At 34.9% G+C, this 27,497-nt stretch overlaps 1 protein-coding gene across 1 annotated transcript in view; it reads right to left on the bottom strand.

The window, feature by feature from the left end:
• LOC134648588 (IDLSRF-like peptide) overlaps positions 1–27,497 on the bottom strand; it is a 103,196-nt gene that overhangs the window by 20,264 nt on the left and 55,435 nt on the right. The window contains exon 2 of the mRNA XM_063503074.1: positions 529–651. Within this exon, the coding sequence (XP_063359144.1) occupies positions 529–649 (121 nt within the window). The 5' untranslated portion in view covers positions 650–651. The remainder of the gene's footprint in view (positions 1–528; positions 652–27,497) is intronic.

Below are 27,497 nucleotides of genomic sequence, written 5' to 3'. Positions count from 1 at the left end.
AACATTTCCACGAGCCTCCTGTCCGCTAGACGGCAAGGGAGTTCCTCAGGGGCCCTGAGTAATGACTTGTTACATCTGTTTTATGGGGATAAGGCGACATTTGCCGTTCGTCGTCTTAACAGAATAGAACGTAATGGTTTCAGAGACTGTACTTTGTGTTGAGAGCTGTTAGTTCCGAAATATCCTAAGCTTAAAATCTCTAGAGGGTATACTAGACTGTTTTGCGAGCGAACTAAGTGGCCGGGCCGGTGCCAGGCTACACTTTACTTGTTTTCTGCTTCTACTTAGTTTTTGTTGTGTTTCTATCGGCAAAACAACTAGTTGTAAAAGATTTTTCAGGAGACTTGTATTTTCTGCCACCCAATGGACATTGTATGGTGGTAGTAAAAATGAATACAATTGTTGAGTGTTAGTTTGTTCGTAAAAAAATAGCCATTATCCTAAGACATTGTTGGAACTGTCTCATGTCGCAGATCGCGCTACACTCCGTATCTACTCTATGGGAGGTATACAGTAGTAGGTACATACCGGAGCGCTTGGTGTGGTGTCCGTAGAGCCGGTTGAGATCGAGCGCCAGCACGGTATGCGGCAGGGCGCAGCACACCGCGCCCAGCACTGCCATGCACGCTGCCACGCGGCAGGTAGACATTGCTGCAACAACCAAACATTGTTTTGTTTTATTTGATAACATTACTGTTGTAACACGGTCTGGTAGTTAAAATAATTGGGTGCAGTTAGCATGGTTGCTTTAGTTGGATTAATCAAAAGTTTTCGCACAACCCTATCAAACCAGATAGATAGTACACTATATGCGTTATGTAAAGTGGACTTAACTGCATATGATGGGATGATATTACTCACATGAAACGTGACTTTTTAACATTACCCGATTATCATTTATCACGCTGTCACTTAAACAAGTATGACCATCATAGCCGCCCAGGGATTATATCACAATAAATATTTATGAAGGACGATATTCATTATATTCTATCTAATACCTTTAAACGAGCAATTTTTGTTTATTTATATATATATATATATATATATATATATATATATGTATATATATATATATATATTTTTTTATCACATACATGGAAAACCAACAGCTATAAACATGTCTATAAGAGCTACAATAGATTTACAGAGCCAATTACAGGTTCTCACTTATATATATTTCGGGGATCTCGGAAACGGCTCTAACAATTTCGATGAAATTTACTATATGTGGGTTTTTGGGGGCGAAAAATCGATCTAGCTAGGTCTTATCTCTGGGAAAACGCGCATTTTCGAGTTTTTGTATGATACCCAGATATTGATATTTATATGATGTGTCACGTTTTCATTGCTCTAAGGAACATATATAATATAGGTAGCGCAATCATTTTATAAAGTAAATGGATTATTTGAATATACCTTATATTCGATACCTACTTCGAGATGTATTGATCGTAAGCTTAAATGATAATGTATAGCCAAAACTCTTAAGGTGACGGTAGAGGTGGGTAAATTTTCAGATTCTGTCAATTTACCCCATTTCACACACAAGCGCACTTCACGCACACTACCTCACTTTACTGGGACAGGTCACTGACCCATCAAGTTTTTTTTAAGATAGCGTTTTGAGTTTAGTGGCCTCCTTTTAGGAAAAGCGTTCCATTGAAAGAAGAAAGAGAAACAATACATTTAATCTTGCTTTCCTTGTCTGTTCATGTCACACGTGACGTATTTAAATTCTAATAATTCATTTGGTTGTTGACAATTTTCTACATTATGGCTTTGTCGAGATACGCGTTTTCTAAAGTTAAACCGAATAAAACCAGATGTCATTAAGTCAGATGTAAAATGTTATTTACTACTCTATACGACTTTTCATAAGGCTCAAAATCAATTAAATGAGAATTTAAATAAATAAAGTTCCGGCAGGGTGCAAAATTTAATTAAGGCGGACAAAATAAAATTTGAAAATATATGGAAACAGTGTTGGCTAATGTACCCCTAATATCTTACACTACTTACTATTAAATTAATACAATTAAAATAAAAAATATTATACCGGTATTCCACCGGTATTATTTCAGTGCTGAAGCGATTATCTTCGATCGTAGCCTTGATAATGTAGGTGTTGATAGTTACTTACGGCGGTAGGAGCGGCAATGAACCCCGTGCAGAGTAGAACGTGAGGTGCGTTGGGATAAGTGCATATATCTACTTATAATTCTTTGGCTGGTTGGTAACCCTCTATATTTTATTTTTTGTTTTACTGTTATTAGGTTAAGGGAGTTTTAGGGAGTGAAAAAAAAATGATTTTCGTTTTATGCGCTCGCGTGATTGCCGATGGATTATAATTAGACAAAAGAACTTGTTTTCCACGCATCTAATGTAGATCCCTATGACACTTCCTCCAAGTCTTCTCCAATAATGTTTATACCGTATTTTAATTACCTACCTTAAATGTTACATTTCTAAATATATTTTTTGTGCTATACATACTTCGAAAAAATCGCTGGAGGCCTAGCGGTAAGAGCGTGCGAATTGCAATTCCGGCTCGTACCAATGAGTTTTTCGGAACTTATGTACGAAATATCATTTGATATTTACCAGTTGCTTTTCGGTGAAGGAAAACATCGTGAGAAAACCGGACTAATCCCAATAAGAGCCTAGTTTACCCCCTATGGGTTGGAAGGTCAGATGGCAGTCGCTTTCATAAAAATTAGTGCCCACGCCAATTTATGGGATTAATTGCCAAGCGGACCCCAGGCTCCCATGAGCCGTGTCAAAATGCCGGGACAACGCGAGGAAGATGATGATGATGTGACACATACTTCCAAAAAAATCTACAAATATTTTACGTGACAACTGCTTATAAGTAAATATTATGTAGGTACACTTATAAAGTATAAAGTAGAAAATATCTTATAGGTACATAATATAAAAACCGATCATGTACGAGTAGGATTCACTATGGGTTCCACAGTTACACATTTTTATTGCATATTTTTTGTTTAAGACCAACTCACCTATTATAGGACATAGGTCTTCCATTAATCTTTTGGCGTTGAACTATTTTTTGTATATGTATTTATGTAATACAATTCTGAGTTAGGTTATGGTACATTTTTGCTCACCTACTTATAGTTATGTATTATATCTGATATGTGAGATACCAAACCTGATACCAAAAATCGCCGCAAAGTTAAAAGTTCATTTATTTACGTTACTCATCTTCGGATCACCGACTTACTACTTCCTTACTTGACATATGTGTACTAAATTTCAATTGAACTAGTCCAGTAGTTACGGTGAAAATTGGCTTTAACAAAATGGCAGACACACGAGTGATCTTATAAGGGAGATTATTTTCTTTGAGTGAATGGTATGCATTTACCCCAATGCACCTCACGTTCCACGCGGCGCGGCGTAATCTGGCCCCTATTTCACCACGGTGACAGATACGACAAAAACATCACTGTTATTGACGCCATAGGCATCCATGGACTACAGTTACCGCTAACACTGATTTAAACTTTCACGATTTTTACACATTATTAAATTGTACAACGGAACCGCAAAACGTTCAAGCGGATAAACAAGACCAAGTGCGGGTAGTTCGAAAAACTCGCGCGGTTAGAAGATGCTGATATCAACTTAAGCCAGTCTTCTCCGAGACCACGGGGACAACGCCATCCTCGAAACGTCGGAGGTAAATCTTAAAACTTAGATACGCGATTAAGTCCCGTTGTACAATTTAATAATACAGTTACCGCTTACCATCGGGCGGGCCGTATTCGTGTTTGCCACCGTCATTGTACCTATTATTAAAAAAAACTTTATTATATCGGATAAAACAGACATTTCTCTCGCGAAAAAATCTTTTGACAATTGTCACAAGATTTTTCAAAGAATTTTCGGTAAGTCTTGACAGGAAATGAGTTCTGTGTCGCAATTTCGATACAGTTGCCGTGTTTCTTGTGACAATTGTCATTAGCTTCGCAAAATAAGAATTTTTTAGTGGCTATATAATGGAGTTTATTTATTTATTAAAATGTTGGTGGCAAACAAGCACATCGCCCGTCCGATGGTAAGCGGTTACCGTAGCCTATGGAGGCCTGTGACGTCAGCAACAGTGATGTCGACAACTGTCGCACCTGTCACCGTGGTCGTAGTGAAATAGGGGCCAGTAAGTACCTAATAATCGCAGTGGTCTTAAGTGTCACAGACCCTACTGGCGCTTAAGTCCTTTATGACAATTTCTGCCTATTTTAAATTGTTCAAAAAAAAAAGAAACCGAATAATTATATCGGACTACCGAATTTTCACGAGAATCAGTTGAGAAATGTGATATGCAAAGGAGAAGAATTCCGACATACGAAAGCATTTTTGCCCAAGTTGAAACGGAGACCTTCGCCAACGCTCGGTCAATGATGGTTTAGGTACAGCTAGCTGCAGAGAAAAGGTACCACCCCTGCATACAATTATCTATCTGGTCGTACCTTTTCTCTGCAGCTGACTGTACACCTATAAAAATGGTTGTCCCTGCTGTAATTTTATACCGGTACCGTACTTTGTATTTCAACCGGTATAGTTTTACCTTCAAAACGAACCGGTATTGATAAATAATAACGGTACCATACCGCTTATACCGTAAAGAAAGCATGATGCAGTCTCTGCTTTGCACAATTATTGTGTGGACAAAATTCTTATAATCACCGAAACATACATACCTACGCACATAATGTCATTGAAATAAAACATTGTTATTTTATAGTAAATTTATATAATACTCGATATATACACATAACAATAACCAGACCGCAGCGGTATTAGCCTGTAAGCTTCATATCTTGTCTCCAAATCCGCAAAAACTAGTTAGTACTAAATGCTGGTCTTGCTGTTATTTTATTCTTGAAGATTATGGCTTGTTTCTTGATTATTGAGAACAGCACGTAATCGCACACATATAGACGGAACGAACGGCAACAAAGTAGGTGTAGACACTAAGACTTTCAGGTATTAAACGAATTACGCTTCGTATTAATAGGTAAGTAATATTTAAATGAATATATAATATTCTCTAACGTAAATACAAGATTACAATTGACATCAAATGTCATTGACGTACAGAAGTCATATACTTTTTTTAATGACGCAAAATTGATACCAGCATAATGAAAATCAATCCCAATCAGTAAAACGAGTCTTTAAACTTTTTTCATTTTAAGCGGGTTTTGAAGGAACAAGTTACTTAAATTCAATTGTAATCGTATTGTTTTAGGATAGTTTACTGCTGTTTTCGATCGTTACGACCTGTAAATAACAACAAATCAAATTTTAAATAAATTTATTTACCCTGTTTTTTGAAATACAATTTATCTACTGGTATACATTTTCGTATGCGTATATGATGAAATGTCTAAATAATGTCAAAAACGAGCTACGACGACGTACACGTCTGCTTCGATCCAAGGCCAGCGGCCATCTGACTCGAAGAAGAATTTTGAGTGATGTCGTCAATGTATGGAAATTGTACGAAAGTTTACATTTGGGATTGAATTTCTGTTTTGTATTTGTGAGTAAAAATATAAGTAGATAATAATTTGCTAGTATAGTTATCTAGCTTTCAAAATCACACAACAACTCAATTACTGTTAAAGGCAAAACTGTAATGCGTGTTGCTCAAACGGAACTCCATATTTTGATTTTTGGATACTTTTAGTGTCGATTTGTAGAGAATTACAGCAAATAAAAAATATTATGCCGTGAAGAGCCGGTACACGGCTTCATCGTGAACAAATTTACGTATAATTTAATGCAGTTATTAAACATTTCTTGAACAAATTGATTGCACAAAGTGAGCTCTAAATCGAAAACGTCATATACCGTCCCCTTAACAAAGCCTACTACGGATCCTCAAACTTTAAGAAGAATCATCCTAATAGGATGGAAAGTTTGTTAAACGTGTCTTGCGTACGAGAGAAGTCGATTATCCCCTAATCGATTATCGAGGCTGACGAACAAAGAAATTCATTGAGTTTCAAAATTGTACTAGTTAATCTCGTAATTCGTTAAATTTCATAGTGTAGGACTCGTAGTTTTGCTAGGTAAACTGTGTACCTTACCTATGTAGGTACCTATGTATCATAATTCATAAATAAAATAATTTTAGGATAGTCAATTTAGATATTTAAATTCTCCAGATAGTCACTAAAACAAACTATTACTAAAAACGACTAAAACATTGATGAAACGATCGTAACTGTGCAGCTGTGACCTTAGTAAATAAAATGTCACAAAAACGATTAATTCCTAATCTTTTAAATAGATAAATAATGTGCAAAACAGGTAAAGAATAGCATTATTGTTTTTTTAAGGTATATCAGGTAGGTATTTTATACACGTGTTATTTCTTAATTGTGCATCTATGATGATCAAACAGTAGGTAAGTAATATCTAAATTATCCCTAAGTATTCGTAGCCTGACGAAATACTTTTACATTCGGCGGTCAAAAGGGCCTTCCGATTAAGCCGATGTAGTCTCAGTTAGCTACTAAATAAAATATGGATGAATAAGTACCTAATTGCTTGGAGTTTGATAGACAGCTTACCGCTAGGTTCCAGGAGTTACGAATACTATAAAGTTTCACGACGATGGACGTGGGCGTACTCGTATTATGTAGAATGATTTATTATGGTAAGTATATAATTTGTGGTAGCATCGTTCTATTCTCGCATGAATAAGTAATTTTTCTTTAAAAAAAACTTTAGACTAAGTACAAGAATAAGACCATAAAGGCATAACAAAGCGCCAACTGCTATTTTATTTCCTTGCACCGATAGTACCGATACGTGCCGATACTAACAAAATATTTTATAGTGCCAGCTGTTTCGAACTTTCAAAGTTTTTGTATAAGGTTGTTTTTCGTTAAGTATGCTGATACACCAAATCTGGCAGCTATGTTGATGACGTAGACCAGTGGGCCGGACTGATTGGTTCGTTATTTCAACTGGTCCATATTTGGTTAAGTGTGATATGCCATGAACCTTCCTTCACATGCAGACACACGTTTACGAGCAGATATCCAATTAATACAAAGGATTCTGTCTAAGGATCTTATATGGAATATTTGCCGATCGGTGGTAACATCAAAAGATACAGTTAGAGATGTTGTTTTACAGTCCTTGAGGCATTTGATGCTTCGTCAAATGTAAAATATTATATGAATACAGTGTCGGCTTTGCCGTCCAGTAAGAAAACACACAGGTACCTATATTGTTACTTTCCGCTAGTCTAGAAATTTCATATAATTATGTAGTATTCCTTTATTCCACCTTTAACATACACCGTTACTAGCATTTCGTTTCATACTCTTCTCAGCAAATACAATCGCACAATAGGAAACCCAGCGGAGTCATAATGATGTTGATAGGAACCTTTTATATACTTAGATAAAAGGTAAGAGCAAAATCCAACTTAAACCCGAGCAGAACAAAAGGGAGGCAGACTTGTCGCTGGCAACTGTGCAGATTTCTATCTCAAATGCTTGCCCACTAGAAAAGCTAAGAGTTTTATTGGACAAGGGTTATGTATAAAATGTTAGTTTTATTAGCAGAGGTCAGCTAAGCTAATAGTTTCAAATGACGTGGAGCTGGACGATTTTATCAAGTGGTGCTTGTTTTTACTCCTGAAGTTTATCGTTTAAACTTTACAATCTGGCAAAACTAGTTCAAGTAAGTTGTTTTTTGGAAATAATATGTGTTGATATCAAATGAGTTGTCAGACGCGTTGTTGTTGGATATATACTCGTACATAATTTATTATGTATGTTATTTATGTATGTTCGTAATTGTCACTCGAACCGTAGAACCGTTCATAATTAACTAACGTTAATCCCCTATGTGATAATTTTCCTATACTTGGTTTTATTGCAAAAGCAGTAAAAGTTTAAGATTCTTAGATTTCCAAATATGTAAAAACATATTTTCTGAAATCATATCTTCTTTCTGCTAACAGTACCAAAAACACATAACCTATAGCCGTGTGAAGAATTTGCTCTTGCTCATGCTGTGGGATAAGGCAAAAAGAGAAATAGAACATATATAAAACAACTTTTACGTTTCAACAAAATGCGTTCAGGTAGCTACAGCAATTACTTTTTGACGCGACGTAATAGGTACCTACTCGTGGACGCTGCGTACCAGATGGTCCTGGCAGGTAATTTTACCCAACGATCCAGGCATTGCCTGGAATGGGTTTTGTCGTAATATTTCAGGGTTTATTTAAGCCTGAAAGAGCATATTTGTTTCAATAAAGTTAGGTAAGTATTTAAAATATCGGACTGGCAAGCCAACCTATGTATTTCTATTTTGCAATTATTTCAACATTTTCTAGTCTTCTTTCGAAGGTACGGCAATAACAATTAGAATATAGAGTACCAATCCATAATCATTTCTCTGTATGTACATTATCATTAACATTAATGTCATTAGTAGAAAACATACCTAAGTAGGTAAGTGAAGATATTTTTAACGAATATACCTACGCCTCAATATCTCTAATAAAATATAGCAGCACATAAAAAAACGTTTGAAAACGAACCAACAAAAAAAGCGGCCAAGTGCGAGTCGGACTCGCCCACGAAGGGTTCCGTATTCAGGGGATTTTGACGTATTAAAAAAAAACTACTTACTAGATCTCGTTCAAACCAATTTTCGGTGGAAATTTGCATGGTAATGTACATCATATATTTTTTTTAGTTTTATCATTCTCTTATTTTAGAAGTTACATGCACACACATTTTACCACTTTGGAAGTGTCTCTCGCGCAAACTATTCAGTTTAGAAAAAAATGATATTAGAAACCTCAATATAATTTTTGAAGACCTATCCATAGATACTCCACACGTATGGGGTTGATGAAAAAAAATTTTTTGGGTTTCAGTTCACAGTATGGGGAACCCCCAAACTTTATTGTTTTTTTCTATTTTTGTGTGAAAATCTTAATGCGGTTCACAGAATACATCTACTTACCAAGTTTCAACAGTATAGTTCTTATAGTTTCGGAAAAAAGTGGCTGTGACATACGGACGGACAGACAGACGGACAGACGGACGGACAGACAGACAGACATGACGAATCTATAAGGGTTCCGTTTTTTGCCATTTGGCTACGGAACCCTAAAAAAGGTTAATTTTATAACTATTTACACAAAGTTTGTTTCTTTGAGATGAGCTTCCATAGGTAATGTACATAAATTTATAAATAAAACAGAACGTAACAGGTATTAGCGTAGATTCGCATCCTTCCAAGAATTATTTTTAATTAAATTGCAAAGCGTACGTGATGACCCTGCGCAGGTGGTCACACTATGCATTTAAATAGGCTCTTTAGGTTTCCATAGGTAAAAAAAATATTCAAGTAGTTCTAGTAACAAAGGTGCGTAGGGACGTAAATAGAACGAACGTGATCATTTTCGTTGAGTGTTTTTGCGGTATATTGTAAGGTGACGAAGTGCTGAAAAGTTCCGCAAGTAGAATAGGTCAGACTCCGAAATAAAAAGTTTGTTTGAGAATCCACAGGATTTAAGAACTTTTATTTTTCGTGTTGCCTCCCGAGTTCATCCAAGAACTCTATTAACAGCCTGGATAATATAAAATGGATAATATATATTAGGTCCTATAAATATTGTACCTATATAATGTTTCTGAAATTACCCCAAAGATTACCTATAGTTACATAATTACATAATATACCTAATTTTTACGCAATCACCCCGAAGTATCCACCAATTTAATCAGGGGCCTTATTCGACATGCCAATTTTGACGTCGCATGTTGAAGTTCATTTGAATCTGAACTATCGTGGGTTGTCGAATAGGTAAAGATCATTATCTGTCAGTGAATCTCATGTAAACAAATCATTTCATCGCTAGACTTGATTGTCTATTGGTATGGCCGCCATGTTTGGATTTATGACATTTAAAAGGGGATTCTATGGCATAGAGTAAACTGCATTTCTATTTTCTATAGTTTTTTGATTCCTCTACTCGACGCAAGATGGAGTTAACAGTCAAATTTTGATCTTGGCGTTATAAAAATAAACCGCAAGAACATGACATGCAGTTGCGTTGGTGTAGATCTATCATGAAAACGAATATATGACAATTGTCCAGAATTAAAAAAAACTTGACAATAAACATACAGCAATACATATACCATTAAATGTCAAAAAGAAAACAGATTTATTATAATTACTAGGTAACAAATTATATATAAAGTTTAAATTTTAAACCAATCGTCGTGGTTCTTAGCAATGAACTTCTTGTAACTTGTGCGAAAAATATCATTTGATATTACACCAATTACTTTATGGTGAAGTAAAATATCATGAGTCATGAGGAAGACGGAGTAGCCACAATAAGCTATATTTTTGTCCTCTGGGTTAGATGGCAGTGAAACAGGGAGAGATAGTGAAGAATGCGGCAAAATAAGCATTTATTGTGTTGTTAGTAGTTAGTAGACTAGTTTTTTTTTCTAAAAATGAAAATTGACGCAACGGCGAGCTCATAGCCCCCTATGAGCCAGTCTGTTAGGTGCAGGCTTAAGGGCTAATCCCGGGGGAAGCGGAGCGTCGGCGACTAGCTGGTTGCATCTGCATATCAACCTCTTCTCACTTTTACCTCAGGTCCTTTGATTAATAAATTAAGGTAAAATTCGTAAGAACTAGTGCCTGTGCCATATTCTAAATTGGACGCTATGCCTAATTAGTTGATATAAATTAAATAATAAAATAATTATTTATTTAATTAAATTTATAACAACGCAACGTGGGGTTATTCATGTTGATATTTAATGGCTTATATAAGACAGCGGTCGTATATTGCCTCAGAAATTTGGATTTTGTCAGTTTGAATGAACAGCAAACTGGAGACATTGAGATTAATTTTAAACTTATTATTTTAGGTGTTCGTAAGAAATAAGGTATTGAACATTGACGGAAAATCGCGAAAACCCGGCCAGGTGCGTCGGACCACGCAAAATGGAGGAGGATTCCATACACTTACTTCTTCTACCATGTATCCATATGCCAAAATAGCAACAAAAAAGCCGAACAAAAATACCGTTTCTTCGCAGCACTAGATTTCAGTCCTTTTTTTAGAAAAGTAATATGTTTAGGTACATAATATATATGTAAGTAATTTTTGTTATAATGTGAAACTTATATGTTGTGTTACGAGACTTACGAGTAGCTAACTTTAAACTTTAACAGCCTAACAGATCCCAATAAGGCCTAGTTTACCCTCTGGGTTGGAAGGTCAGATGGCAGTTGCTTTCGAAAAAACTAGTGCCTACGCCAATTCTTGGGATTAATTGTCAAGCGAACCATAGGTTCTCATGATCCGTGGCAAAATCGGGATAACGCGAGGAAGAATAACTTTGTCACAATAAAGAATATTTGGCCAAATATACATCCGTATTTTATTACTCTTATTTGACCTACCTACTCGTATTGAGTCGTATTTTGCCGCCTAGTAGCCTCGAATTGGTTGTTGTATGTGGCTTTCCATAAATTAAGGGTCCTTATGCTTCAATAAGGACGTTTTCATCTGAAGTTGCAATAGAAATTGGAAAGCCACATTTTTACAAGCTTTTAGTTAGTTTCATCTGTCCCGGTTCCAATCAAATCATGCAAATTAAATTTGACCCACTTCCCGGGTGTTCAATGAAGCTGAAAATTTACATAAGTACATAATATGTAATATGGGCATAGAAGGTAGCATCCTATAGAAGTGGTCTACGCGTGCCTCCGTGAGGGACAAAACATACGCAATGCGACGCTATGATAGGTAGAATTTATTTGTTATGGTGGGCAACAAATAAATTCGACCAATCATCCATGCTAATTTACGGTGAGGAATAAAAAAAAATGTGAGACTGTGACAAGGACAAACAATAATAGCGCTTTCGCTGCTACTCCTACTGAAAGATACATAAGTCTATCCCGTTCTGTCAGTTATCCCCACCACTCATGCCCAATCCAGTTTAATACTAGATTCATGAATATGGGTGACAATACAATATTTTTATGGTACCATCGAGCTGATCTGATGGTGATGATACAGACAGTAGTCTTTTAAGTCTTTTTAACTTTGTGATAAAACAACGCAACTTAATTGTATTTGAAACTATTTAAAGAAAAATACAGTCAGAAATTCGAAATTTTGTTATCTAACCTCTCAATCACTCTTGCATATTCGAGCGATAAAGAGGCAAATAGCTGAGTTTCGATTTTCGCACTTCCCGGTAGGCCCCTTTGTAAACAAACCGCCTTGATGTATCAATGTCAAATTTTTAATTGTCTGTGAAAACTTGTCAAAAAAAAGTTTAAAGAAAAGGCAAAGAGTAGTATAATATATATAGCGCTGGCGGTACACCGAGAAATTCAGTAAAATGCTGCAAATGATGTTAAAGGTATGAAAATCGGTACGAACATTTGAAACAATTTGACCTGAAGCACCAACAAATAAAAAAAACGAGAGGAGTTATGACGTCATCTTTTTTTTTTATGGAATTTAAAAAAATATTGTACCTATCGTGTGTGGTATTAAACGAAAGGGCTTTCTGAGCCGATTCCAAAAATATATCACATCATTACATTTCAGTATTTTTTTTAAATAATACAATAAATAATTTTCAAAACATACCAAGTTTGGGTTTCTCCAGATACAATACCGTTAAAAAATGTTTTGTAAAATATACCTCAAATTTTATACTTAATATCCTCATATCTAATCCTAATAAAGCAATTTTGAAATTATTTACATTTAGGTTTTTTTTTTAATTTTTCAGTTTTACAAAGTGTGATTATGAATCTCTCAATTAAATATTTAAAAAGAAAGCATAAAATTAATATATAACGTTTTTTTCAGAAAGTCGCTTATATCTCGGAATCTATAAGTCGTAGTAAAAATTGTCTATGTAAGAATTAAGAAAGAATTAACTGAAAAAACTCACCTTTAACGCTCCCCCTCTCCCGAGTTCTCCACCCCCACTCATTAGAACTTTTTCTTACTTAAAGCTTAGATATTACCAAAGGAACATGCAGTAGTATTTTATGCAACCGTTGTTTAAGAGAGGTCAAAAAAGGCGAGTGGCGTGAGTAAGTAAATTTAATAAAGACGCCACGAGTATTTTTTGAAAGTTAAACAACGTTGCATACAATACTTTTTCTACGACCAAGCGCTTACTTTGAAATGCAATGAAATAATAATAAAAATGGATGATGATGATTGTTTCATGTCCTAATGTGATAGGTTGTTCAGTGGGTGGGACTTTTAAGGGGAACGAAAATTTTATTACTTTTGCGCTACGACGCACGGTTTAGGAGATACAGCCCTGTAAATATTTCTCTTCCTTTTTTTCTTTTTTTGTTTTTTAAATCTTACTTAGGGATTTCTTAAAGGGGAACGAAAATTTGATTATTTTTGCTCTACGACGCACGGTTTAGGAGATACAGCCCTATAAAGATGAAAAAAAAAATCGTACCAGTAACCAAAACATGTCTATGGTTCACTCGTCTGTCAGAAATGACAATTAAAATTAGGTTGGCAACAATGTATTCCATACAATATTTTTTAAGTGGTGATTACACGAAGTATCGTAAAAGTGCCAAAAAGATACTGCTAACTATAAGATAAGAACTATAGGGGGTTTAAAGGTGTGTGCACGACCCTTTAAATGACAAATAAAAGTACGGGAGTAGAAAAACCAAGTTTCAATACTCTTATTTTACCCGAATGACATTATTACTCGTATTTATTCATTCGGACATAATATTCGGACATTATATTCGGCAGGGCTATTATTACACTTTGTAAAATTGAAAAATTAAAAAAAAAATTAAATGTAAATAATTTCAAAATTGCTTTATTAGGGTTAGATATGAGGATATTACGGATAATTTGAGGTATATTTTACAAAAAAAATTAACGGTATTGTATCTGGAGAAGCCCAAACTTGGTATGTTTTGAAAACTATTTTTATTATAATTTAAACAAAATGACTGAAATGTAACGATGTGATATACTTTTAGCATTGGCTCAGAAAGCCCTTTCGTTGAATACCACACACGATAGGTTTCTAATTTTTTTTTTCATACAAAAGAAACATCACGTCATAACTCCTCTCGTTTTTTTTTATTTGTTGGCGCTTCGGGTCAAATTGTTTCAAATGTCCTAAAGATCAATCGTACCGATTTTCAGACCTTTAACACCATTTGCAGCATTTTACTGATTTTCGCGGTGTACCGCCAGCGCTAGAAGTCGGCAGCAAAGAGTAGTGTAATATATAGGACAGTCGGCAGTCAACGTTTGTTCCTAATAAATATAACATTGATGAATAAAGACGGTTTCCTTCCGCGAAACCAATTTCGTTATGTGCCACCATTAAATTTCGTTCGGATATGCAAGAGTGATAGAGAAGCAAATACCTATCGCAATTTCCCCCATTCCCCTTTGGATGGTTCTTGTTTGAGTTATAATAATGTCATTGTATGGAGGACTCAACCTTTCCGTTGCATTTTTAAAGTGTTTTTATATCGACATGACACTGGCTAAATGCCAAAAAAAAACCGCTGTCATAGTAACGAAAATAATAAACACGTCAATCGAAATAAACAACGTAATATACAAGAAAAATTGGAAAAATAGTATATGATAAATATGTAAAACATCATTAATTATCGAATTAAAATTACATACAACATTGTGTAAAAAAATTGAGGCAAATTATACAGCCCGATTATACGGGTTACATCTTGAAAAAAAAAATGATTATCTTGGAAAGAAGAGTAAATATACATAGGTGAACACAATGGTGAACAAAGGTATAGTAAAATAGGTAGGTAAATAATTCAGGGTTTGCTTGTCTGGTCCACGCATGCTGTACCTACCACGACCACGGCACGGCCGTCTCCTGCTAACTTTTCGCTATAATATTAAAATCATAGGTATTAGACCTATGATTTTACTATTATAGCGAACAAATATTTCATGTTCATGATCTCGAATTTAAGACTTTAGCTTAGATTTATGGCGTGCGGCCTAGCGCGCGTTGCCTCTATGAGGAGCTGTCAAAGCGCTTTATATCTGTATGCTTCTGATGATGCGGATCAGCATTGTTATCCAGCGGGGCAAGCGGTCAGCCTGCAGCCTTTCTGGGCACCCTACCGCACTTGGTAGGTCACTACCACGATTTAGGGCAAATAATTTATTTATAAGTTTTTAATAATATATATCTTATACCTTTAAACGAGCCATTCTTGTATATTTATTTATTTATTTATATGTATATGTCGGAGCGAGACACCAGAAAGACGTATTGCAGCATTACAGTTCATAGTTAGACGCCTGTATAAAATCGATTAGCAATGTTTGGCGTATTGTTGAACTAAATGACAGGTAGAAGGCTTTGGAACGTCAAGATGACGTAGTATCTTGAGTGAACGTAGGCACGAGCGGGCATTTTTGTCGTTATGTTGGTAGACTGGTCAGGCAGGTTTACCAACTTGAATTGGAGGCGGGAGCGGTTGGCTCCGCCGCTGGAACTGGCTTCCTTCTTCTTGATCGGACCGCGCTAGAGATCGGACGTTAGCCAAGCTCGTGCCTAATTCGCTACGTTCCTGAAGGCTTACACCTGAAGGATTATTCTGAAAGCTTATAGATTCTCACGTTGTTTAACCGTTTAGCTAAGTGTTTTATTCCAAGTGTTATTTTGATTTCTTATGTGCCATTAGAAGCTTACTTTTGTAAAATAAAGATTTGAACGGTTTCATGTGATCTTTTTATTTTGATTCAAATAATTTTGGAATAGTGATTGGTCGTTTTGATAATTTAGTACTAAAATATAGTAGGCACTAGTATGGGTAACGAGTCTGAATGTTTATTTCATGCGTTGGTAGCATACCTACTATTTTGGCTGTGAAGTAATACACCTAGGTACTACCCCCACGCGCCCACCGCCATCGGGACCATCCGTCGCCGACATATATATATTTCGGGGATCTCGGGAACGACTCTAACGATTTAGATGAAATTTGCTATATGGGGGTTTTCGGGGGCGCAAAATCGATCTAGCTAGGTTTTATATCTGGGAAAACGCGCATTTTTGAGTTTTTATATGTTTTCGAGCAAAGCTGGGAAGACATTAAGTTTTTAATTTAAGTGTTTTTATCATGTTTCATATTTAAACTTACAGATGTGGACCACCAGCGTGGTTTTCTTATTTCCTGTTACCAACCTGAAACACCATACCTACTTGAATATCAGAAAATAATCTATAGTGAAGAAAATTAAATAAAGTTTAATGCTTAAAAACTTTAATGTTTTATTAAAATTAAACGAAAAAAAATGTGTAAACTGAAATATAGCTGGTCAACCAAATCTTGTCAGTCAAAAAAGGCGCGAAATTCAAATTTTCTATGGGACGATATCCCTTCGCGCCTACAACTACATTTTTCAAATTTGCCGCCTTTTTCTACTGTCAAGTTCTGGTTGACCAAGTATAGATCTAATTTTTTTATTTGTAGTTGAATAACATATATGTATTTAATTTCCTTTAATTAAAAATCATCTCTGTGTAGATACATATTAAACAATAGGTACTTTTAGGTCTTGGTAAGTAATATAGTCATAAGTGACTATATTACTTACCAGTATTTGGCTACATTACTTACCAAGACCAGAGCCTGACCTGTCAGTCACCAACTATTTTGATGCTCTTTGTAGGTAGCATCAAAATAGTTGGTGACACAAAGTTACCAAGTTACTAAGGTAGGTACCTATATAGTAGGTAGTAGTAGTGCAATATTTAGTCAAAATATTTTGACTAATTTAGATTATTTTTATACCAAAAAGGTAATACAAGATATAGCTGGTCAAGCAGATCTTGTCAGTAGAAAAGGCGGCAAATTTGAAAAATGTAGGCGCGAAGGGATATCGTCCCATAGAAAATTTGAATTTCGCGCCTTTTTTACTGTCAAGATCTGCTTGACCAGCTATATTCATGTTCCACTTAGAAATAAAATACGGACTTTTCTGAATATATGGTTTACGAAATGTGTTAAGGTACAACTTGTGGTTTGTTAACGTGGATTAGAAATAGGCAGCTTGAGTTGAGAGAGGTGATGAGTAAATGCTTTAATTTTTTTTTACAATTTGGAGCGTTTATAAGAGAATGTGTGGAGCAAGCATTATTTGACGTGTAGGTGTGGGTTCAACAAAAAGATCGCTTGTCAATAAGGCATTCTTGCTGTTAAAATTCAATTATTAATAGCCTTTATCGACCATCAGCAATGTAGTCCCTTTTTGATTGATGGAAATTGTCACGTAAGTTCCACTACTCGCCGCCGCATCGCCTACAGCGCATTCGTTGGTCTATCGCTCACAAGATGTCATTAATTCATGTAAACTTACGTACTGAAAAAAAAAAGTTTTACTCTTTGCTATAAATTACCCTTTCGCACGTCAAAAACTCCAAGATGGTGCCGAAGGTCATAGAGAACCAAGTCTACCTTTGGAATCATTACTTGTCAAAATTTGACATTAGCAATCCACAGTTAGGTGACAACCAAACCAAACCATTATAAACCTTAAAGTAATAATAAAACAAAGTTGTTTTTTGTTAAATTATTGTTTGTACCAAATGAACTTCAGCACTTGATGAACTTCAAATGAACTTCAGCAGTTGAATTTCAAATGACGCGAAATCTGACAGTTGTACATGTCGAATAAGGGCCCTGGGGCCTTATTCGACATGCCACTTTTGACGTCGCATGTTGAAGTTCATTTGAATCTGAACAATCATGGGTTGTCGAATAGGTAAAGTGTGTCACCTGTCAGTGAATCTCATGTAAACAAATCATTTCATCGCTAGACTTGGTTGTCTATTGGTATGGCCGCCATGTTTGGATTTATGACATTTAAAAGGGGATTCTATGGCATAGAGTAAACTGCATTTCTATTTTCTATAGTTTTTTGATTCCCCTACTCGACGCAAGATGGAGTTAACAGTCAAATTTCGATCTTGGCGTTATAAAAATAAACCGCAAGAACATGACATGCAGTTGCGTTGGTGTAGATCTATCATGAAAACGAATATATGACAATTGTCCAGAATTAAAAAAAACTTGACAATAAACATACAGCAATACATATACCACTAAATGTCAAAAAGAAAACAGATTTAGTATAATTACTAGGTAACAAATTATATATAAAGTTTAAATTTTAAACCAATCGTCGTGGGTCCTAACCCCGGCTCTTAGCAATGAACTTCTTGTAACTTGTGTGAAAAATATCATTTGATATTACACCAATTACTTTATGGTGAAGTAAAATATCATGAGTCATGAGGAAGACGGAGTAGCCAGTAGCCACAATAAGCTATATTTTTGTCCTCTGGGTTAGATGGCAGTGAAATAGGGAGAGATAGTGAAGAATGCGGCAAAATAAGCATTTATTGTGTTGTTAGTAGTTAGTAGCCTAGTTTTTTTTCTAAAAATGAAAATTGACGCAACAGCAAGCTCATAGCCCCCTATGAGCCAGTCTGTTAGGTGCAGGCTTAAGGGCTAATCCCGGGGGAAGCGGAGCGTCAGCGACTAGCTGGTGCATCTGCTTATTAACCTCTTCTCACTTTTACCTCAGGTCCTTTGATTAATAAATTAAGGTAAAATTCGTAAGAACTAGTGCCTGTGTCATATTCTAAATTGGACGCTATGCCTAATTAGTTGTTATAAATTAAATACAATAATTATTTATTTAATTAAATTTATAACAACGCAACGTGGGGTTATTCATGATGAATTTTAATGGCTTATATAAGACAGCGGTCGTATATTGCCTCAGAAATTTGGATTTTGTCAGTTTGAATGAACAGCAAACTGGAGACATTGAGATTAATTTTAAACTTATTATTTTAGGTGTTCGTAAGAAATAAGGTATTGACAGACATTGACGGAAAATCGCGAAAACCCGGCCAGGTGCGTCGGACCACGCAAAACGGAGGAGGATTCCATACTTACTTCTTCTACCATGTATCCATATGCCAAAATAGCAACAAAAAAGCCGAACAAAAATACCGTTTCTTCGCAGCGCTAGATTTCAGTCCTTTTTTTTTAGAAAAGTAATATATTTAGGTACATAATATATATATATATATATATATATATATATATATATATATATATATATATATATATATATATGTATATATATATATATATATATATATGTAAGTAATTTTGTTATGTGAAACTTATATGTTGTGTTACGAGACTTACGAGTAGGTAACTTTAAACTTTAACAGCCTAACAGATCCCAATAAGGCCTAGTTTACCCTCTGGGTTGGAAGGTCAGATGGCAGTTGCTTTCGGAAAAACTAGTGCCTACGCCAATCCTTGGGATTAATTGTCAAGCGAACAATAGGTTCTCATGATCCGTGGCAAAATCGAGATAACGCGAGGAAGAATAACTTTGTCACAAGAATATTTGGCCAAATATAAATCCTTACTCTCGTGTATTTGACCTACCTACTCGTATTGAGTCGTATTTTGCCACCTAGTAGCCTCGAATTGGTTGTTATATGTGGCTTTCCATAAATTAAGGGTCCTTATGCTTCAATAAGGACGTTTTCATGGGGTCCCGTTGTTTCCCATAAAGTTTTAAGTCATAATGTATTGTTTGTCATATTATCATTACTCATAAAACTGAAACCGTTAACATTTCAAGATTTTAGTTAGGTTATCCTATAGATAGGTTAGGTTAGGTTAGATTTGTTTTATGGCAATCCTGAAAAGTGACGCGTTTCTGAACCAAATGAATTATGACTAACGAAAATTCGAGCAAACAATACATTATGGTTTAAAACTATTTGGGAAACAATAGAGACCCATTACCTATATGCCTATACGTAAAAACTAGCCAAGACAAATCCTTTATAATTTCAGGATTTTCTACACAGCACAGAACTTGGCACCCATATAGATCTCAATTCTTTTGTCGGCGAGTTAACAACGACACATATTCTCAATATTGAACTTGGCTCTCATTTCACATTTATGTTTTTGTTGGGATATCATTACTTTTTGTACAGAAATTACTATAGTATTCATCATGAAAGCAGTTTGCCTAAGCTGAAAAGGAGACCCTCGCTAACGCGCGGTTAATTGTCAAAAAGTTTCAGTTTCACATTTTTTCTTTTGTATACGCCTTATACTTTCATTCCAAATATCAAGTTTCTAAGTAATCTAGAAGTGAGTTAGGTTTTTGGTCTATAAGTATTTTTTTTTTCCATCGATATATCAATAATTTCCAGTTTTCAGATTTTTCCCTCTATATTCACCTAATAGTCTACCTTGATGCCAAATATCAAGTTTCTAAGTCATCTAGAAGTGGGTTAGGTTTTTGGTCTATAAGTATTAATTTTTTTTTTCCATCGAAATATCAATCATTTCCAATTTTCAAATTTTTCCTTCTATATACACCTAATAGTCTACCTTGATGCCAAATTTTAAGTTTCTAGGTCACCTGGAAGTGGGTTAGGTTTTTGATCTATATGTCAGTCAGTCACAAAAATGCCGGTTTTTAAAGGTTAATTTATCAATAACTGTTTGAGCTATGTTTATGAAATAGTGTATTTTGAACAAGCTAAGGGACTTGAATACATGTGCCAAATTTCATGTGTGTAGGTTAAGTAGGTTTCAAGTTGTGAAGGGGTCAAAAGTAGCTCGAAATGGTTCGTGTAATATTACACACGGTTGCTACGTCGCCAGTTCCTTTTTCTTTGAACTTGGCTGGACACGCTACCGCGTGTCTAGATTTGACCCACTTCTCGGGTGTTCAATGAAGCTGAAAATTTACATAAGTACATAATATGTAATATGGGTGACAATACAATATTTTTATGGTTACCATCGAGCTGATCTGATGGTGATGATACAGACAGTGGTCTTTTAAGTCTTTTTAACTTTGTGATAAAATAACGCAACTTAATTATATTTGAAAATATTTAAAGAAAAATACAGTCAGAAATTAGAAATTTTGTTATCTAACCTCTCTATTACTCTTGCATATTCGAGCGATAAAGAGGCAAATAGCTGAGTTTCGATTTTCGCACTTCCCGATAGGCCCCTTTGTAAACAAACCGCCTTGATGTGTCTATGTCAAATTATTAATTGTCTGTGAAAACTTGTTAAAAAAAAGTTTAAAACAAAGGCGTAGGCAAAGAGTAGTATAATATGTATATAGCTGGTCAACCAAATCTTGTCAGTAAAAAAAGGCACGAAATTCAAATCTTCCATGGGACGATATCCCTTCGCGCCTACAGTTTTCAAAATTGCCGCCTTTTTCTACTGTCAAGATCTGGTTGACCAAGTATACCTATATAGCGCTGGCGGTACACCGAGAAATTCAGTAAAATGCTGCAAATGATGTTAAAGGTATGAAAATCGGTACGATTGATCTGTAGAACATTTGAGACAATTTGACCCGAAGCACCAACACATAAAAAAAAAACGAGAGGAGTTATGACGTCATCTTTTTTTGTAAGGAATAAAAAAATATTGTTTAAAAACTTATCGTGTTTGGTATTAAACGAAAGGGCTTTCTGAGCCGATTCCAAACATATATCACATCATTACATTTCAGTATTTTTTTTTAATTATAATATAAATAATTTTCAAAACATACCAATTAAGTTTGGGTTTCTCCAGATACAATACGGTAAATTATTTTTTGTAAAATATACCTCTAATCTTATACCTACTATCCTCATATCTAACCCTAATAAAGCAATTTTGAAATTATATACATTTAGGTTTTTTTTATTTTTCAATTTTACATAGTGTGATCTATGAATCTCTCAATTAAATATTTAAAAAGAAAGCATAAAATTAATATATAACGGTTTTTTTCAGAAAGTCGCTTATATCTCGGAATCTATAAGTCGTAGTAAAAATTGTCTATGTAATAATTAAGAAAGAATTAACCGAAAAAACTCAACTTTAACGTCCCCCCTTTCCCGAGTTCTCCACCCCCCACTCATCAGAACTTTTTCTTACTTAAAGCTTAGATATTACCAAAGGAACATGTAATAGTATTTTATGCAACTGTTGTTTAAGAGAGGTCAAAAAAGGCGAGTGGCGTGAGTAACAATAACAACAAACAACAACCGAAAATTGTTAATAAAGACGCCACTAGTATTTTTTGACTCGGTTAAACAACGTTGCATACAATACTTTTTCTACGACCAAGCACTTACTTTGAAATGCAATGAAATAATAATAAAAATGGATGATGATGATTGTTTCATGTCCTAATGTGATAGGTTGTTCAGTGCGTGGGTTTCTTAAGGGGAACGAAAATTTGATTATTTTTGCGCTACGACGCACGGTTTAGGAGATACAGCATTATAAAGTTTTTTTTTTGTTTTTTTTTTATGTCTTTTTTGTGTTTTTTTTTTAATATTAATTAGGGTTTCTTACAGAGGAATGAAAATTTTAATATTTTTGCGCTACGACGCACGGTTTAGGAGATACAACCCTATAAAAAAAATTCTTTTTTTTTTTTTTTTGTTTTTCGTATTTTCTAAATATTACTTAGGAGTTTCAAAGGGGTACGAAAATTTGATTATTTTTGTGCTACGACGCACGGTTTAGGAGATACAGCCCTATAAAGATGAAAATAATCGTACCATTAACCAAAACATGTCTATGGTTTACTCATCTGTCAGAAATGACAATTAAAATTAGGTTGGAAACAATGTATTCCATACAATATTTTGTAAGTGGTGATTACACGAAGTATCGTAAAAGTGCCAAAAAGATACTGCGTGTATGCACAAATATTTTTTTGGGGAATAGACTAAAGACTTGTGTTGATAACTATAAGTTAGGGGTTTAAAGGTGTGTGCACGACCCTTTAAATGACAAATAAAAGTACGGGAGTAGAAAAAGCAAGTTTCAATACTCTTATTTTACCCGAATGACATTATTACTCGTATTGAGTAATTCGGCAGGGCTATTATTACACTTTGTAAAATTGAAAAATTAAAAAAAAAAAACCTAAATGTAAATAATTTCAAAATTGCTTTATTAGGGTTAGATATGAGGATATTAGGGATAATTTGAGGTATATTTTACAAAAAAAAAAATATGGTATTGTATCTGGAGAAGCCCAAACTTGGTATGTTTTGAAAACTATTTTTATTATAATTTAAACAAAATGACTGAAATGTAACTATGTGATATATTTTTAGCATTGGCTCAGAAAGCCCTTTCGTTTAATACCATACACGATAGGTTTCTAAACATTTTTTTTTATTTCATACAAAAAAACATGACGTCATAACTCCTCTCGTTTTTTTTTATTTGTTGGCGCTTCGGGTCAAATTGTTTCAAATGTCCTAAAGATCAATCGTACCGATTTTCAGACCTTTAACACCATTTGCAGCATTATACTGATTTTCGCGGTGTACCGCCAGCGCTAGAAGTGGGCAGCAAAGAGTAGTATAATATATAGGACAGTCGGCAGTCAACGTTTGTTCCTAATAAATATAACATTGATGAATCAAGGCGGTTTGTTTAAAGAGGGCCTGCCGCGAAACCAATTTCGTTATCTGCCACCATTAAATTTCGCTCGTATATGTAAGAGTGATAGAGAGGCAGATAACGAAATTTCCCCCACCCCCCTTTGGATGGTTCTTGTTTGAGTTATAATGTCACTGTATTGAGGACTCAACCTTTCCATTTTTAAAGTGTTTTTATATCGACATGATACTGGCTACTGTAGTAAATGCCAAAAAAGAAAAAAAAAACGCTGTCATAGTAACGAAAATAATAAACACGTCAATCGAAATAAACAACGTAATATCCAAGAAAAATTTGCAAAATAGTATATGATAAATATGTAAAACATCATTAATTATCGAATTAAGATAACATACAACTTTGTGTAAAAAAAATTGAGGCAATTATACAGCCCGATTATACGGGTTACATTTTGAAAAAGATGATTATCTTGGAAAGAAGAGTAAATATACATAGGTGAACATAATGGTGAACAAAGGTATAGTAAAATAGGTAGGGACATAATTCAGGGTTTGCTTGTCTGGTCCACGCATGCTGTACCTATCACGACCACGGCACGGCCGTCTCCTGCTAACTTTTCGCTATAATAGTAAAATCATAGGTCTAATACCTATGATTTTAATATTATAGCGAACAATATTTCATGTTCATGATCTCGAATTTAAGACTTTAGCTTAGATTTATGGCGTACGGCCTAGCGCGCGTTGCTTCTATGAGGAGCTGTCAAAGCGCTTTATATCTGTATGCTTTTGATGATGCGGATCAGCATTCTTATCCAGCGGGGCAAGCGGCCAGCCTGCAGAAGGGCACCCTACCGCACTTGGTAGGTCACTACACTCACTACCAGGATTTAGGGCTAATAATTTATTTATAAGTTTTTAATACCTTTAAACGAGCAATTCTTGTATATTTATTTATTTATTTATATGTATATATATATTTCGGGGATCTCGGGAACGGCTCTAAACGGATTTAGATGAAATTTGCTATATGGAGGTTTACGGGGGCGCAAAATCGATCTAGCTAGGTTTTATCTCTGGGAAAACGCGCATTTTTGGGTTATTATATGTTTCCAGAGCAAAACTCGGTCTCCCAGACATTAAGTTTTGAATTTAAGTGTTTTTATCATGTTTCATGTTTAAACTTACAGATGTGAATCACCAGCAGAGTTTTTGGAGAGGTGTGGTTTTCTTATTTCCTGTTACCAACCTGAAACACCATACCTCCCTAAATATCAGAAAATAATAAAGTGAAGAAAATTAAATAAAGTTGAATGCTTAAAAACTTTAATGTTTTATTAAAATTAAACGAAAAAAAATGTGTAAACTGAAATAGATCAATTTTTTTTATTTGTAGTTGAATAACATATATGTATTTAATCTCCTTTAATTAAAAATCATCTCTGAGTAGATATATATTAAACAATAGGTACTTTTAGGTCTTGGTAGTAATGTTAGGTCTTATGACCTACTGTATTTGACTATATTACTTACCAAGACCGGAGCCTGACCTGTCAGTCACCAACTATTTTGATGCTCTTTGTAGATAGCATCAAAATAGTTGGTGACTGACAAAGTTACCAAGTTACTAAGGTAGTAGGTACCTATATAGTAGGTAGCAGTAGCGCAATATTTAGTCAAAATATTTTGACCAATTTAGATTATTTTTATGCCAAAAAAGTAATACAAGCTATTCATGTTCCACTTAGTAATAAAATACGGACTTTTCTGAATATGTGGTTTACGAAATGTGTTAAGGTACAACTTGTGGTTTATTAACGTGGTTTAGAAATAGGCAGCTTGAGTTGAGAGAGGTGATGAGTAAATTGTTTCATTTTTTTACAATTTTGCGCGTTTATAGGAGAATGTGTGGAGCAAGCATTATTTGACGTGTAGGTGTGGGTTCAACAAAAAGATCGCTTGTCAATAAGGCATTCTTGCTGTTAAAATTCAATTATTAATAGCCTTTATCGACCATCAGCAATGTAGTCCCTTTTTGATTGATGGAAATTGTCACGTAAGTTCCACTACTCGCCGCCGCATCGCCTACAGCGCATTCGTTAGTCTATCGCTCACAAGATGTCATTAATCATGTAAACTTACGTACTGAAAAAAAAAAAGTTTTACTCTTTGCTATAAATTACCCTTTCGCACGTCAAAAACTCCAAGATGGAGCCGAAGGTCATAGAGAAACAAGTCTACATTTGGAATCATTACTTGTCAAAATTTGACATTAGCAATCCACAGTTAGGTGACAACCAAACCAAACCATTATAAACCTTAAAGTAATAATAAATCAAAGTTGTTTTTTGTTAAATTATTGTTTGTACCAAATGAACTTCAGCACTTGATGAACTTCAAATGAACTTCAACAGTTGAATTTCAAATGACGCGAAATTTGACAGTTGCACATGTCGAATAGGGGCCCAGGAAACAAATATTAAATTTTATTGTAATAAGCCATAAACAGCAGCTGAGCTGTGTTATTAATTACAACAAAAATAATTCCCTAATCTAAAGCCCTTAAAGCTCATTATTCGACGTCAGTTATTTGTCCAAACTAGGGCCGACATAATGTTTACGTGCCTGTTATCGGTTTATCGGGCTGTCATCACGCCATAACGACTATGACGTTACGACCTACGTAGGTACAGTCAGCAGAAGAAGTTGCTAAGCGGGCGAGGTGTTCAAAATTACATTGACGCGCTCTTAAAGTCGCGTCAAGATCATTTGGAACACCTGGCCCGCTTAGCAACTATTGCTGCTGACTGTACGAGCTGCTGCGTCCGTAGTTGATTTTGGCATTTTACGGTCTTCTAAGAAAAGGCACTTGCTCAAGTCTATAGATTAATCGTTCAGCTAGGTATCTTGAAATTGAACAATGATGATACTTACGTCGTGTACCTACTGGTAACGACGTTCGATATAGAATTACATACTCGTATTCAAAATAATAAAGAACCTGATCTTGCTTTGACATGCTATCAATAGATAAATCAATTAGGTACGCGCTATATTTTGCTGCAAGCGCCGGTCCTGCCAGAACTCATTTATAATTTAAGTTTGCGCAACTCGTACAAATAATATAAGTTAAATTTTGTAAAGTTACCAACACCATTTCTAGTAAGTGTTTAGTCAGTAGGGGAGCGGAAATGTCAAAGATCAATTTGTTACGTAAGGTGTCTTACGTACTTTTGTAAGCACAACACCTACGCTTACCTAAGCACGTGGGCGGCAGTGAAATTGATATTCAACAGGGTTTTCCTAGTCGTTAATAGTCATCGTTCTTACGGTTCGTGCGATGAATGCGATCGGTAATTTTATTACTTTTAGCAACCCTTAAAAGGGTTGCTTTAGGTAAACCCTTAAAAGGGTTTACCTAAAGGTGTACTGTGCTCATTAGATTCTATAAAATATACCATTATGTTGTAGTTAGAATTATCTGGTTATTTAACATGTGGCAAAAAGTTATATAATAATAATAATATTTTCCCTAATAATTGGTCTATTGAATGATATTGACAGATCTTTGGTAGGTTTAATCTTGTTGTCCTTTAAGTCCTGCTATTACTAGGATTCATTTGTATATAAAAAGGCTAAAAAACATTTTTTTACATGTAAGTAGGTTGTGTTGTAATATGCCCAGCAATTGGATTGGCTGTCGACGTGACCAGTTTACAAACCGAATTTCGGTTTTCTTTTATTAAAATATGCTGAAACGCCATTGTACGTGTGTTGGCGTATTTGGGAGCAAATGTGGTTGAAGCAAGATAACAAAGTTATACCTATAAAACGTAATAGATTTGCACCACTGGATGCTGAATCTTGTCTATATTTGCATATACACACATGCATACA

This window comes from Cydia amplana, chromosome 1 (genome assembly GCF_948474715.1).
Source record: "Cydia amplana chromosome 1, ilCydAmpl1.1, whole genome shotgun sequence".
Lineage (NCBI taxonomy): Eukaryota > Metazoa > Arthropoda > Insecta > Lepidoptera > Tortricidae > Cydia > Cydia amplana.
Note: the sequence above shows the minus strand (reverse complement) of the source record. Positions and strands in the feature narration are given on the sequence as shown.